Source organism: Anoplopoma fimbria, chromosome 13, assembly GCF_027596085.1.
Source record: "Anoplopoma fimbria isolate UVic2021 breed Golden Eagle Sablefish chromosome 13, Afim_UVic_2022, whole genome shotgun sequence".
Classification (NCBI taxonomy): Eukaryota; Metazoa; Chordata; class Actinopteri; order Perciformes; family Anoplopomatidae; genus Anoplopoma; species Anoplopoma fimbria.
Window position 1 is genome coordinate 23,605,134 of NC_072461.1, and position 15,622 is coordinate 23,620,755.

The 15,622-nt window shown below is 41.3% G+C and overlaps 1 protein-coding gene across 5 annotated transcripts; it reads left to right on the plus strand.

Annotated features, from left to right (window-relative positions):
* Positions 1 to 1,275: 1,275 nt before the first annotated feature.
* Positions 1,276 to 11,643, plus strand: suds3 (SDS3 homolog, SIN3A corepressor complex component). 5 transcript variants are annotated; one of them, XM_054611252.1, is made up of 12 exons: positions 1,276 to 1,500; positions 5,131 to 5,200; positions 5,318 to 5,373; positions 6,031 to 6,102; positions 6,672 to 6,697; positions 6,811 to 6,967; positions 7,229 to 7,324; positions 7,557 to 7,618; positions 7,717 to 7,738; positions 8,518 to 8,641; positions 9,549 to 9,633; positions 10,766 to 11,643. In XM_054611252.1, exons 1-12 carry the CDS (start codon positions 1,389 to 1,391, stop codon positions 10,862 to 10,864), a joined length of 981 nt encoding a protein of 326 aa, XP_054467227.1. In that variant the 5' UTR covers positions 1,276 to 1,388; the 3' UTR covers positions 10,865 to 11,643. The 5 variants fall into 5 exon arrangements, with proteins under 5 accessions (XP_054467227.1, XP_054467229.1, XP_054467228.1 ...); XM_054611254.1 differs by having other exon boundaries at positions 8,536 to 8,641; XM_054611253.1 differs by having other exon boundaries at positions 6,672 to 6,691.
* Positions 11,644 to 15,622: the final 3,979 nt, after the last annotated feature.

Below are 15,622 nucleotides of genomic sequence, written 5' to 3' on the forward strand. Positions count from 1 at the left end.
GTTTCAAATTAGAATTTTAAATTTAAAATGTTTGTGTCCACATTGCTTTTCAATCTCTATTTGTTCAGACAGCCATGATGCTACCTCAGATTCTTACATGTCTGTGCAACATAATACAATAAAACAGAGCCAGGCACTGAAAGACAACTTAATATTGACAAACTTCAATATTTACTAGTTTACTTGTATAATACAGTTGTTGTATTCTACCAATTTACCTTTGGATTATGGGCTTCGGCTGCACCACTCTGCTTCACACTCATGGGACTCAAACCCGCAATCCCTGGTTTAGGAGGTCAGTGTTGTGTCCATTAGGCCTCTGGGCTTCCATGTTTATTGCCTCTGTGATGTTGTCAACGGCCTGAATTCCAGACTCATCTTTTGGTCTATCAAACAAAAGGCAAAAGTGAAAATGACCTGTTACAGTTTTCCAAAATATGTGACAGAAACCAAAATACATTACTAAGAAAACAGCCATTTTTTGTATTTTTGAAAAGAACTTTCATAATCGATTATCCAAACATATTTCCGTTAGAAAATTAATCAACTAACTGTTAAAGTGGTGACTTCAAGGTCGATAGCAATAGGCTTTATATAGTTGGGCTCTGCATCTTGTGGAAATCATAGTTATTTCAAGAGCAACCATCTGTAAATGTGGTCTTCACAGGATCAAACTAGTCTAAAGGCTTTTACATGTTAAAGTGTGCTTCCAGGCTGTTACCACTGTTTGATTTTTTTGTTTATTGTTTCTTTTAATATGTAACAGTACTGACACTGGATTGTGGATTGTTCTGTTGAAATAAAGCAAATTGAAACCTCTGTGGTTGTTGCAATTATGATATGCTTTTTATAGTTATATGTTAAGGTTCTTGCTTTTTTTAAATGCAATATGCTGACAGAAATGCAGCCTACATTTAACAGCACTTTTGGAGCCAATTTGTGAAAGGATGCAGGAACACATTGTGGCTTAATTGAAAAAAACACTGGATTTCACAAATGACCTCCCACTGAATCAACACAGATCAGAGTGTAGAAAAACTTAATGGATTGCAAGAAAAACAGGAGCCAAAACAAAGACCCCACAACCCCTGGTGTTCGGACATATGCCTGATCAAATATCTTAACAATATATTGCAAAACAAATAAAAATAACCAGCTAATTATTGACAGGTGACCGCTAACTCAAAATCCTGTTTAAAAAAATCATTTTTTAAATTTATTTATATATATTAAACGTTAATATTACATGCATTGTATACAGGCATATGCGCAGACAGCCTGTTGCTCGGGGGTCCTGCCAGTTGTAGGCGCTGTTCCAAAGCAAGCTGCAAAAACACAAATCGATTGTTAATTTTTGGGGTTTGTTTACATTTTCCCAATCGAAACAAATGGCTTCGACTTTGCTGTCGCCCATGGTGGATTATTACAACGACGAAGAGGAGCTTGACAGCGTGGAGGACGACGAAGACCGAAGTTTCAGAGGGAGAGACTCGGAGGAAGGTAACGTTGACAGGCTGTCTGTGAGGAACGGAAGCGCGCGAGTATTGCGAACATTGTTGTTTAATTTCAACACCCGCGTTTTTATTTGATCTACGTGTGACGCTACACTTTGAAACGTTGTTTTATTTCCACCTCCAAAATTAAATTCGGACCGCCCGTGACCTAAACAAGACAGCTAGCCTCAGCTTAGCTTGTTAGCTTGCATGCTACATAACAAGACAGCTAGCCTCAGGCACTTAGCTTGTTAGCTTGCATGCTACATAACAAGACAGCTAGCCTCAGCCACATGAACTTAGCTTGTTAGCTTGCATGCTAACATAACAAGACAGCTAGCCTCAGCTTGTTAGCTTGCATGCTACATAACAAGTTAGCTAGCCTCAGCCACATGCACTTAGCTTGTTAGCTTGCATGCTACATAACAAGACAGCTAGCCACAGGCACTTAGCTTGTTAGCTTGCATGCTACATAACAAAACAAGCTAGCCTAAGGCACTTAGCTTGTTAGCTTGCATGCTACATAACAAGACAGCTAGCCTCAGCCACACAGACTTAGCTTGCATGCTACATAACAAGACAGCTAGCCTCAGCCACAGACACTTAGCTTGCATGCTACATAACAAGACAGCTAGCCTCAGGCACTTAGCTTGTTAGCTTGCATGCTACATAAGAAGACAGCTAGCCACACGCACTTAGCTTGCATGCTAACATAAGAAGACAGCCTCACACACGCACTTAGCTTGCATGCTAACATAAGAAGACAGCTAGCCTCAGCCACACGCACTTAGCTTGCATGCTACATAACAAGACAGCTAGCCTCAGCTTAGCTTGTTAGCTTGCATGCTACATAACAAGACAGCTAGCCTCAGCCACAGAACTTAGCTTGCATGCTACATAACAAGTTAGCTCCTCAACCACACGCACTTAGCTTGTTAGCTTGCATGCTAACATAAGAAGACAGCTAGCCACAGACACTTAGCTTGCATGCTAACATAACAAGACAGCTAGCCTCAGCCACAGACACTTAGCTTGCATGCTACATAACAAGACAGCTAGCCTCAGCTACAAGCACTTAGCTTGCATGCTACATAACAAGTTAGCTAGCCTCAGCCACACATACTTGGCTTGCATGCTACATAACAAGACAGCTAGCCTCAGCCACACAAACTTAGCTTGCATGCTACATAACAAGTTAGCTAGCCTCAGCCACAGGCACTTAGCTTGCATGCTACATAACAAGACAGCTAGCCTCAGCCACATGCACTTAGCTTGCATGCTAACATAACAAGACAGCTAGCCTCAGCTACATGAACTTAGCTTGCATGCTAACATAACAAGACAGCTAGCCACAGACACTTAGCTTGCATGCTACATAACAAGACAGCTAGTCTCAGCCACACAAACTTAGCTTGCATGCTACATAACAAGTTAGCTAGCCTCAGACACAGGCACTTAGCTTGCATGCTACGTAACAAGACAGCTAGCCTCAGACACTTAGCTTGCATGCTACATAACAAGTTAGCTAGCCTCAGCCACAGACACTTAGCTTGCATGCTACATAACAAGACAGCTAGCCACAGACACTTAGCTTGCATGCTACATAACAAGACAGCTAGCCTCAGCCACACAAACTTAGCTTGCATGCTACATAACAAGTTAGCTAGCCTCAGACACAGGCACTTAGCTTGCATGCTCCATAACAAGACAGCTATGTTTCTTATACATCTTGTTATGTTAGCATTCAAGCTAACAAGCTAAGTGCTTGTGACTGAGGCTAGCTGTCTTGTTATGTAGCATGCAAGCTAACAAGCTAAGTTCATGTGGCTGAGACTAGCTGTCTTGTTATGTAGCATTCAAGCTAAGTGCATGTAGCTGAGGCTAGCTGTGTGTTATGTTAGCATGCAAGCTAACAAGCTAAGTTCATGTGGCTGAGGCTAGCTGTCTTGTTATGTAGCATGCAAGCTAACAAGCTAAGTTTGTGTGGCTGAGGCTAGCTGTCTTGTTATGTAGCATCCAAGCTAACAAGCTAAGTTAATGTGGCTGAGGCTAGCTGTCTTGTTATGTAGCATGCAAGCTAACAAGCTAAGTTCATGTGGCTGAGGCTAGCTGTCTTGTTATGTAGCATGCAAGCTAACAAGCTAAGTGCTTGTGGCTGAGGAGCTAACTTGTTATGTAGCATCCAAGCTAAGTTGATGAGGCTAGCTGTCTTGTTATGTCAGCTAGCCTCAGCCACACGCACTTAGCTTGTTAGCTTGGATGCTACATAACAAGACAGCTATGTTTCTTATACATCTTGTTATGTTAGCATCCAAGCTAAGTCTGTGTGGCTGAGACTAGCTGTCTTGTTATGTTAGCATCCAAGCTAACAAGCTAAGTGCTTGTGGCTGAGGCTAGCTGTCTTGTTATGTAGCATCCAAGCTAACAAGCTAAGTTAATGAGGCTAGCTGTCTTGTTATGTCAGCTAGCCTCAGCCACACTTAGCTTGTTAGCTCGCATGCTAACACAACCCCCCTCCCACCACGCTGCTGTCCAGCCACAGCAACACATCCCAGAAGCATGCGGTGTGAACTCTCCCCGCTAAAGGCCCGGACAGTGACAGCAGCCTCCTAGCTAGCTGGCTAGCTAGCCGGCTAGCTGGCGTTAGCTCCCAGCACTGACAGGTCTGTGTCCACTGCGCTGCCCTCTCCTCTCCTCTCACCATTCAATGAGGCAGCAGTGCGAGGCGATGACAGCGCTGCGAGGTTAGCAAAGCTCTTCTCCTGCTGACAACCACGTCCGAGCGACCGGCTGGGACTCTGTTGTGTTTTTGTCTTCCTCCTCCCCGGACCATGTGGACGTATTTTAACTCACAGTGCGACTGTTTAGGAGCTAACTGGAGCTAGCACGTTCATGCTAACCGAAAATGAAAGCTGCTGTGTCAGCTCAACGCGTCCGGGCCTTTTGCCCTTCTCTTGTAGTCAGACCTCTGTGTGCTTGTAAACTTGGCTTCTTCCTCTTGCAAAAAAAAGTTTGCCACATACACATGGTGGCTTTGGCCGGAGAGAGAGAGCAGGAGTGAGGGGTGGTGGTGGATTGTACTGGGTGGACTGGGTGGACTGGTTCTGATCATCCCACCATGCGTGATCTCAGTGATGTGTCGTATGATTACATCCAGCAGCAATAGCTTTGTAGAGCTTAACTTTGTTGTTGTTTGTTGTTGTTGTTGATCAGCGAATAAATAATACACATGAGTGAGGGGTGGTAGTGGTGGTGGTGGTGGGTGTACTGGGTGTACTGGTTCTGATCAATCCCACCATGCTGATCTCAATGATGTGTCGTGTGATTACATCTAGCAGCAATAGCTTTGTAGAGCTTAACTTTGTTGTTGTTTGTTGTTGTTGATCAGAGAATAAATAATCCTGCGGGAGTGTTCTCCATTACCTTACCGGTGCCACGCACGTCCTTTGATGGTCTCTGCTGTGTCAACTTAATTGTGGAAAAAAGCTGAGCTGGACAAAAAACTGCATATTGATCTCCTGGTACAGCATGCTGAAATGAACACATGTCCTGTGTGTGTGTGTGGTTTCTTTTTTCCAGAAATACTTTTGAGAACTGACTCCATTCTCTTCCTGTCATGTCCCTTTTTTTTTTCCAGACACGGAAGATGCCAGTGAAACAGACCTTGCCAAGCATGACGAGGATGACTATGTGGAAATCAAAGAGCAGTAAGTGCTCTGCCAAACATGAATCAGCTGTTTTAACCTCAGAGGGGAAAAAAAGTCATTTGAAGGTGAAAGGTTTGAGTGTTATGTGATATGACCTGCGGTTTTGTTTCATTGCAGAATGTATCAAGACAAACTGGCCTCTCTGAAAAGACAGTTGCAGCAATTACAAGAAGGTAATGAATAGGATTTATTTTATTTCTTATAACTGAAGTGTGTCAAGAATTCACTGCTACTCTTCATTTTTCCAGATGGGATTTTAGTGATCATGGGTGTTCATTTTCATAAGAGGACAGTTCCTAGCTGATTACTTATGGTGGTTTGAAATTACAGCAACAGGCCACAAAAGAGTTTCAGCGGCAGCTCAACAGTGCAGCCACTGTCTCTGTCTAAAAAGCGAAACCAGCTGAAAAACAGATAAAAAACTGCTGACAAACTCATCAGATCATTTTCAGATCAGATCGTCATGTCCTTTTTCTGTTGTTTACTGATTCAAACTGTTTCTGCACAGTAAATTGTGGAGTGACTCATTGTGGCCTCTTTGAGAATCAAAATGTAGGTGTAATATCAGTGTTATCTAGTCTAGACTGTTGGTGGGTCATGAGAGTACCAGGTAAAAGAAGCCAACATCTGCAGGTTAGTTGTCTAGAAATATTGGGGATATATTGCAAAGAAACAACTCATATTAGTGTCTTAATAACTTCTGATGTTACTGGCTCTCATCCTACAAGAACACATAAGTCATAATAAGACAATACCACAACGTTCTCAAAGTAAAAGTTGTGATTCCATATATCTTCATGTTTTTTGTAAATTGCTCTTGCTCTCTGCAGGTACACTGCAGGAGTATCAGAAGAGGATGAAGAAGCTCGACCAGCAGTACAAAGAGAGACTCCGAAATGCAGGCAAGTATTTATAGACGGACCACGCTGTGCTCTGCTTCTGGTGCATACAGGACATTACTAGAATTTTGGAGTGCTTCCTGCTTTAATTTGTTTTTTGTTTTTGGTCAGAGAGAACATTGGTACAGCTGGTAGATGTGAAATAGAAAAAGGAAACTTTGCCAAATGCAAAAATGATGGCAGTTCTAATGTACATGTTGTGGTTGACTAGTCTTGGGATTTTTTTTTTCAATAAGAATTGCTCAAAGTAATGCATCAAACAGTGTGAGGATAGAAGTAAAATAAACCAAACAGTGCGACTGAACACAAAATTCAATATTAATTAAGTAGCACAGTGTCGACCCAGACATCATATTTCTGTAAACCTGCAGATGAAATTTGTTTTTATAAGGACTTCCTCTCCTTCTGCTCCCAACACATCCGTCTTCCACCATTTTAATGTTTTAATTAGATTGGTCACCATATCGTTGTTGACTCAGTGGCTTCTTTGCTTCCTGTGTCTGCCAGACTTTTATGCACTCGGTCAATATTACTTTGTTTGTTCAAAGACATTTCTTTATTTCCCTTTACAGATCTGTTTCTCCAACTCGAGGTGAGTGTAAGTCTTCGTGCTGTCTGACAGATGCAGATTCTATGGAATTAATTGTTACTTTTTTTGGCATTACAAGCTAATCATCTCTTCTTTTTTTTTCTTCTCTCAACCTCCTGCAGACGGAGCAGGTGGAGAGGAACTACATCAAGGAGAAGAAGGCAGCGGTGAAAGAGTTTGACGATAAAAAGGTTGAACTGAAAGAAAACCTAATTGCAGAGCTGGAGGAGAAGAAGAAGATGATCGAGAACGAAAAATTAACAATGGAGCTGACAGGCGGTAAGAGATTATTATATCAGGGACCTGCTCTGCAGACAAAGACATGCATTAAAAGAAGTGAAAGTTTTTCTCTGAAAATTGAATGTTAATTTGTCTGATTTAAAGTAGGACAGATACAGCTAATTAAGATGTTGGTGTCGGTCCTTTTGAATTGTCGGTTTGTTTTTTAATAGATTACAAAGGTTGTGCTTTTAGAGAATGTTTGACTCTATTTGAATGCTATTGCTGGATCTCAGTTTGTCATTATTTCCTCACACATAGACTCGATGGAGGTAAAACCTATCATGACTCGGAAGCTGAGGAGACGGCCCAACGATCCGGTCCCAATACCAGACAAACGGAGAAAACCTGCTCCAGATATCCTTCACATAAACTTGCAGTCTCTGATTAACGGAGTACTCAGCCATTTATTGAATCTGTGAGGGTTCAAATATTCAGTATTAATTGTACTTTTTGCAATTTCTCAAGATACTTTTTGATTCCCAGGGGAGATAGTTTGTTTCAGTCAAAGTTACATCAGCTACATCGGTGGAACTGGCTACATTTCTCTGCTATATTGTTCAAAAATATCTTCCTTAACTCTTCACACCTCAGCTAAATTATTTGTTAACAGACGATCAGATAATGGAAGATTTAAGAACACTTAATAAGGTAAGTGTTGCTAAATGTCTTGATATTATGTATGTCCCCGCTGAATGGTATTGTTACTAATTATGTCTTCTAAAATGTTCACACCCTCTCTTTTACAGCTTAAATCACCAAAACGGCCAGGTATGTCAATGCTCGACTAAAGCAGTTAACTTCCATTTGAAATGCACAATGAGTTCTGTAAAATTGTAATTCCCTTTTTTGCTGAGATAGATGAGAAAAGTGATCCCACTCCCATGTCTGTAAGTTAAATATGAACTTCCAGTTAGCTGTTGGTTAGCTTAGCTTAGCTTAGCACAAAAAAATGGAAACACCTAACATGGCTTGGGTCAAAGGTAACAGCATCTAGAATATTGCTTGGCAGTAACTTCCCTGCAACCAGCAGAGACTTCAGGAAGACTCCTAGCCAAGAAACAGGTCATCACATCATGCATTATTTTTTAAACTCACAGTAATCAGTTTAATCGTTTTTATGGCCTGTTTCCAGGGCTTTCCTCGACCAGAGGGACTCATTGTCAACAAACTTATTTAGCAGATCTGTAACACTGAGTTACTCCACAAAGAATCTCACAAAAGCACCACTTTAAATCTTCATCACATAATTATTTTTGGAAATAAGTCATTCAGAATGAAAAAGCATTTAAAAAAAGACCTTAAAAAGACCAAAACGACAGAGAGGTTGATTATTTTAGCCCTACCTGGTCTTAATGCTAAGCTAACCGGCTGCTGGTTGTAACCTCATATGGAGTGGACAGAAAGGAAAGTGGCATCGATCTTCTCATCTCCCTTTACGTCTCAGCAAGAGAAGGGGATTAGCCTTTTCCCCAAAATGTTTGAAAAACTTCTCCATAAACCATTAAACGACTAGTACTGTGTGTTTTGCATGGGGGGGTGCAAATCAGGTGTCTCTCCCTCTCCAGTGTCTCCCTCGTCTCCAGAGCACGTCCCCTCCGCCCCCATGGAGAGCCCCTCCCAGCGCTACGAGGCCCGCATCGAGGAGGGGAAACTCTACTACGACAAAAGATGGTGAATTTGTAGTTTCTTTCTCAAAACTGACATCTCATCACACTGTTTCCCACACTGCTTGACTACCACCACTAGATGGCCACATTGTTATGTGTGTGTTTGATGCCTTTTTGGTGTTTGTTTGGTTGGTCTTCAATAGACACGTTACAAACCACTTTGATGGCAGCTTGTTTTTGTTCTAAGCTACAGAAAGAGCTATTTATCAGGAGCCAGTGAATCAGCGCTTGTGCTTGAAGCCACTATGAAAAAAAAATACATATTCATAGAGATGTGTCTGCATCAGACTCGGTGTTCCGTTCTGCTGTGATGCAGAGATAAAGAGAATGGAAATCCTTGACCGGACGCAGCTCTGTTGACCTTTTTGTTTGAGAGCGCAGCTCTGCATCAGACACGTGTCAGAACAGAAGGTCATGTGGAGAAGGGTCACAGTAATAGCGGTCTGTCTTATTAGCTTGCTGATACAGACGGAGGACATTGAGAGGAGCGAGCTGTGAAGCATGTGCACTTTTCAGTCAAGGCGAAGTCTCATTTATTCTTCACCACAGAACACGCCGCCACCGGAAAGCCTTCCACAAAGAGCCGCAGGGAGACACATGCGTCATTATTCTTCAGTGGGCCCTTAATGATCAAACACTTTGGTTGTCAGTCTCTCCCCCTGGGTTGGTTCTGTCCTCTGACAGTTTGGAGCCATTAAAAAAAAAACCCAGACCCTTTTGTTTTGACTTTCCAGTCCAATTATCTATTTAGTGCCATCTCAGGAGGAACGAGGTTTTTATTCAGCTGGGTAAAATTATGTTTAATGAACCACTTGCTGGTCTGCACTTATGCCTATCTCTTTATATCTCACCTTGAGTGCCGAATTTAATTCTGTTTGTGTGTTGTTGTTTTGTTTTTTTAATGCTGACAGGTACCACAAGAGCCAGGCCATCTACCTGGAGTCAAAGGACAACACAAAGATCAGCTGTGTCATTAGCTCAGTGGGGACAAATGAGGTGAGTTTTGGTTCTCGTTTGACTCCTATTGCATAAAGAACTGGTTTTACTGATTAAAACACCAGTCTTGGGCTACTCTATATTTATCCGTATCGTCAACAAATCACATGAATTGATCCCAATAAGTTTTGTCCGTGTATATAATTTATTTATCTGCGACATAGAGCTCCAGAAACCATTAATGAGCCATACTGTTGCACTGGGTGACGTGTTACTTCATTACCTTGAACACTTCACACTAGTTTATTTTTGAGTCAGTGCCACACACACCTTCCTGCTGCTGCATTAAATGTGTATTAATCGACAGCTGGAAATAGTTAATAATGAGTGACTCCTGTTTGATTTATTATTTTTCATTGTCAGTTTTGGTTATTAAATGGGCGTTTTACAGAATAACAAAATCTTAAACAAGGGTTAGTAATCATCCCAAAAATATATATTTTTTATGTCTCTTTACATCCCAACAGTAATCCATAAATCAAACACTGTGACAAAAACAAAACATAAATCTGGTATCTCTGGAAGTCGCAGGACTGCAATAAGCCGTCCAATCATTTCATTTGGCCACACTGTGATAATTGGACAGGCTGCCTGCTTGTCATCCTACCTACCTGCCTGCGTGTATTCTGCCCAGGTGCTCATTGCACATCACCAGATTCCTCCACAAACTGCTAGCTTGACAGCTGTGAGTGCTAACGATAGCGATGTTCCTTGTTTACTTCCATTATAATCATGCTGGAGGAGTGGATTGTTAGGGAGGCCTTTAGGGACGGGCTGTCGGTGTTGGAGACTTTTGGAGCTAATGCTACTAGCTACTTCATTGGAAAAGGTTTTTGGTTGGATACTTTTTAAAATCTAGCGTGGTCTTGCTAGTTTAGTATAGCTTTAAATGTTGGTTGGTTGGAAGGGGAAAAGATGACAGCCACAGATTTATTTCACCAGTGTTTGAGGAGTAACAAGGGCTAAGTTCCCCTCGCTGATCAACACGACTATCACTGAGGAGGAATGATCACTGGATGATCATTCTGTAAAAAAACATAATGTGAATTTATTTCTGCAGTTCTCTGTGTTTTTATTTCAACATGGATGTGGTTTATTTTGAAGGTTAATTTTTCTTTCGTTCGTTCTCCAGATTTGGGTGAGGAAGACGAGCGACAGTACAAAGATGAGGATCTACCTGGGCCAGCTGCAGAGGGGAGCGTTTGTCATCCGCCGACGGTCGGCTGCGTGAAATATCACCCAACACCCATCTGTTCATTTATCCATCCATCCGCCCGCTTGTTCATCCACTGTTTCCCTATTTGGAGCATCTCACATGTGGCGTCATGTTCTTCATCATATTCACTATGATGAAGAACATTACACAAAACATACACACACAGTCTTCCGTTGACCAAGAACATCTCACCAGATTTCATCCGTTTCCCCACATAAACCAAATGATAATACAGTAAAAGTGGTAACTGACTGTTTTCCAGCATTATTTGTCACTATGTGGCTTGTGTGAGGAGGCAGTTAGTGGTCATAAAAGAGACGACTACAACTCTTTTTCCACACCATTCTGTCCTTTTACATTTATCGTTAAGTTATTTTTCTTCGACAGCCTCATGTTGACCCACAGAAACAGTCTTGAAGCCTTTCAGAGTAACACTGAGAAAAGGGATGTGAACTGCTGTAGGTTTGGATGAATATCATAAATCACTGGACTAAAGAAGTCACGGTTTACGTAAACCAGAAGTCATGTCCTTTCCAAACAATGCCAATTTTTTTGTCATCAAGAAAACGGCTGCTTTATACCCTGATGGTTTGTCCAAAAAACATGTTTAAAAGTCCTCTGTACAAAACCCTAGTTTTTTTTATTTAGAGAAAAAAAGTGTTATTTCTTTGCCAGTTTGTGTGATCCTCTTCTCCATATGCGAACGATCTGGATGAGTTCAGCTGTATTTGCATGTGGAGCACTAAGTTGACTATTGATTTGTACTGTGTTACATTTTATTAAAATGTTTTCTGCATTTTATTAATTTCATGGAAAAGTTCATTGCTTTTATATTTCTCAAAGACACAAAGTTCGCTGACATATAATAGTCTCTGCAATCAACGTCACACTTTAGTTTAATCACCGGTTACAGATTTTTTTTAGTTTGGAGCAAACATACAGAGGGTTTATTGAGCTTTTTTGCTAAAAAAAACAGCAAATTTTGGGGCAAGAAAACCGAAACACTAAGCTGAAAGTCGGGTGGGAATTCTCAGAGAGTTATTACGAGCGATCCCTTTCACATACGAGATCTCTGATCCATTGTTAATGAAGAAATATTGATCAAAACTTATTTAAATGAGCTAATATCAGTGTATAAATGTACAGTACCAGTCAAAAGTTTGGACACACCTTCTCATTCAATGGTTTTTCTTTATTTTTCTACATTGTAGATTAATATTGAAGACATCCAAACTATGAAGGAACACATATGAAATGATGTGGTAAACAAACAAATGCTCAACAAACCAGAATATGTTTTATATTTTAGATTCTTCAAAGTAGTTGAATGAGAAGGTGTGTCCAAACTTTTGACTGGTACTGTATTTTAAAAAAACCTTCCACTGACCCCGCTGAGATACAGACATGGATCTCTGATTGCGAAACTGTTTTCTTCTACAACACCCACAGAACATGGTCCTTGTAAAACATTTTTGAACATATCTGTATTATTAATGTTAATAGTAGGGTAAAAAAAAACACATTTGAATTGCTGTGTATTTTTTCCATCTCCGTGTTCATATCATCTGTTGGGGGTGTATTTTTCCACATCACATTGATTTGCCAGCGTTTTCATATAATCAACCTGACCACACACACACACGGCTGCTCTCAACCATCCCTCCACTTTGTAAACAAACAGCTGAATTATTTGACATTCAGCACTGGTCTCCACCACTCCCCCTTGTGTATCGTATCGCTTGAACCGGATGGCATGTTTCACTTCGCCTGACTTAATGACACAGCCTGACAAGGAGGGCAATTACTGTTTTGCCATGCCACACAACAAAAAGCAAGGCTCACCTCAAAAGGCTAGTTGTCCCGGAGCCGTCAGGTGTGATTGCTCCGTCTCTTGCGGCGCCATGAAATGAGCTGATAGTGAATCCGATCACCCGTCTGCTCCCTTAACTGCATCTCGTGTCTGGCTTTTGGTTGGGGCCAGAATAACATACACTGAGGCACTTAATGTGGGGTCTACGACGGGGTATGGGTCTCTTGTGAGTCCTTTTTTTGTGTTTCATCACAGTCAGGCTGTTTTATTTGATATGGGGACAGAGAGGTGGCCAGGTGAGGCACTGAGCCCCCAAGGACTGCAGCGGACTTTCAAATCAATTTTAAAATATTAGCCAAAATGTAGTAATTACAACATCTGGATTTTTCATGTGATGCCATGTGGTCCAAAAATACTTTCCCCCATGGACTTACATTGGAAAAGAGACTGTATTTTCTGAGGTAAATCAGCTTCCCAGTTCAAATACTGTACTAGTCTTTATTTGAATAATCAGGTTGTAAAAGTTGTAAATCCAAATTTATTTTCCTTCCCCCATTCATGTGAATGAGACCAAGACCGAGTGGCTGCAAGTGGGTGGGGGTTACAGGAAACGCTAATGTGTGTATGTGCCCCTTGATGCGGAAGCAGAGCGATTGATTTTGGTAATTTTATACTTGTAAGTTGGACTATTTTGGGTTTCATGCACCACTGAGCAACTTTCATAGGAATGAACAGGCCCCGCCTCCAACGTTGTATCAAGTTCTCTTTATGCATCCATGGGAGAACCAGGACCCTCCTACTGGAGTAAAAACCTGATAGGTAGATCGGATGGAATAATGAACCCGCAGAACATCTGTATGAAGGGACTCCAAAGTGTCATTTCTTGCTGGAAAGTCAAACAAATAACGACAAAGAAATGTAAAAAAAACGGGCCACAAACACATTAAAAATGACCACAAAGAGAGGCAGAATGAAAACAAGGAAATGCAAAACACAAAATCAACACAATTAGATGCAAATTTACCACAAAGAGACACGGCCATATTGTTTGTTGTCATGTCGTAGGTGTCTTGGCTTCTGTAGGCCTGGGTGGGAGGGGGGGCTTCCTTATATCTGTCACTATTTTGTCACGCTATTTTGAGTTACAAACAAAAGTTATTTATTGATATTATTTCAAATTAGAATGTTTATTTGGCATTCATAAATGACACTAAATACACATTTTAGCTATTAATAATGTACAGTTTATTATTGCTAAGAGTAAGTTAACTTTACAACTTCTATTTTAAACGTTCCCCTATCTGGAATCTTACCCATTATATAACCTTTAAAAAGGGGAAAATGAGTGCAGATGCTGATTGCTCCAACTTTACCTGCTTGACTCCCACTTGTCTTTAATATCTTTCTTACACACCTAGATTACAAACACTCAGGTGGTATGTCGATCGCACATTTCACTGCCTTATAATCTTCACATTTAAACTAGCACCATCTCTCGCGATCTCCTTCTCCACATCCTCACCTTTCTAATGATCCACAACTGTCTCGTTGTGCTCGTATCAGTCTCGTGCTTTCACTGCAGGTGGCTGTTTGTATACTGTCTTGAATCAATATGCTGAGCAAGCAAAGGGAACGAGTGGGAGCACTTTATGTAGACGGCTCTCTGGTGATGAATCAATTGTTTTCCTCGTACGCCATTATCTATTCACCACGAGTGTGTTAAAACACCTGCTGACACTCACCAATGTGCGGGAAAAAAAACAAAAAAAAAAGGAAAGCTCTCCAGCCTTCTGTGACCACAAGTCATTACCGCGCTCCGGCTCTGGTTCTTGCGTTTGTTGGTAGAAGTCTCACTGGAGCTCTTACACTCTTTGGTGGTTATTGCTTGTGTGCATAAAAAAAAGTCACCCAGGGCATCAATCATTTTTTATTTTTTTTTAAATCCCCCTCGCAATCTCCCACCAGCACCAAATTCCCTCTTTCATCCTCTTTCCCCTTAAATTGAGCATTTGCTCCACTGCTTGTTAGCTCTCCGTTGCATGGCTACAGGGCGGGTAGCTGCATCTCGCTCCTCGCTCCTCGCTATCTGGTGGGAACCGAGTGGGATCCAGGCAGACTCAAATTTGCCTCCGGTGGTCTGAAGAGAGCCACGGTAGCTCCTTGACAACCCTGGTGGACCTGGTGTATGTGTGTGTATATATACGTGTATATATGTGTGTGTGCTTGTAGTTTATCACTCTCCAGCAGCTCTGCACTGGGAGAGGAATATTTCACTTACAGTACAAACTCCTCGTTTTGACTCTTGATATTTGACCCCGGGGGTCGTCGGATACATGCTGCAGCCTCCCTGGACCATTTGGCAATATTGATTATTTTTAGACATTCATGTTAAGCAGCTACAAAACCAGGTCACGGTTTGAGTTTTTCATTCGCTCAGCACTGTTCGGTTTTCGCTGCTCTTTTGATGTTTTCGCACTAAAAAACGGCATCACATAAAGCAGGACAAAGTTAAATAAATAACCCGTCTCGGAGGCCAGTGTGTGAAGCTTCTGATGTGTGTTTATCGTTTTTCAAATGATAAGTTTGTGCGATGAAAGAGTCTTTAATTCGTGCCGGAAAAGGCAGCTGTGCTTCTACAGGTCCCACTTCAAATACTCCCAAAATAAACCCTGAGCAAACTATTTGAGAACAGCTTAACGCCAATTACCATCTTATTCAAGCAGAGCACATTTGTTCTTATAGTTTGAAGCGCGAATCTGGTCCATGAATCCCCTTTTAAAACTAATGTTTGAAAGTAATGTGTTTCCCCCATTAGAGCCAGGAAAAGTAAAGCTTGTACAAATTTAACTTCTCTATGTGTGTGTGTGTATGTGTTTCCTATCTCTGAACCCTCTTCTTAATTCAAAGAGAATTGCCTAATGATGATGGTCTCCTTTAAACAACGTCTATGTTTAGCACTCTTA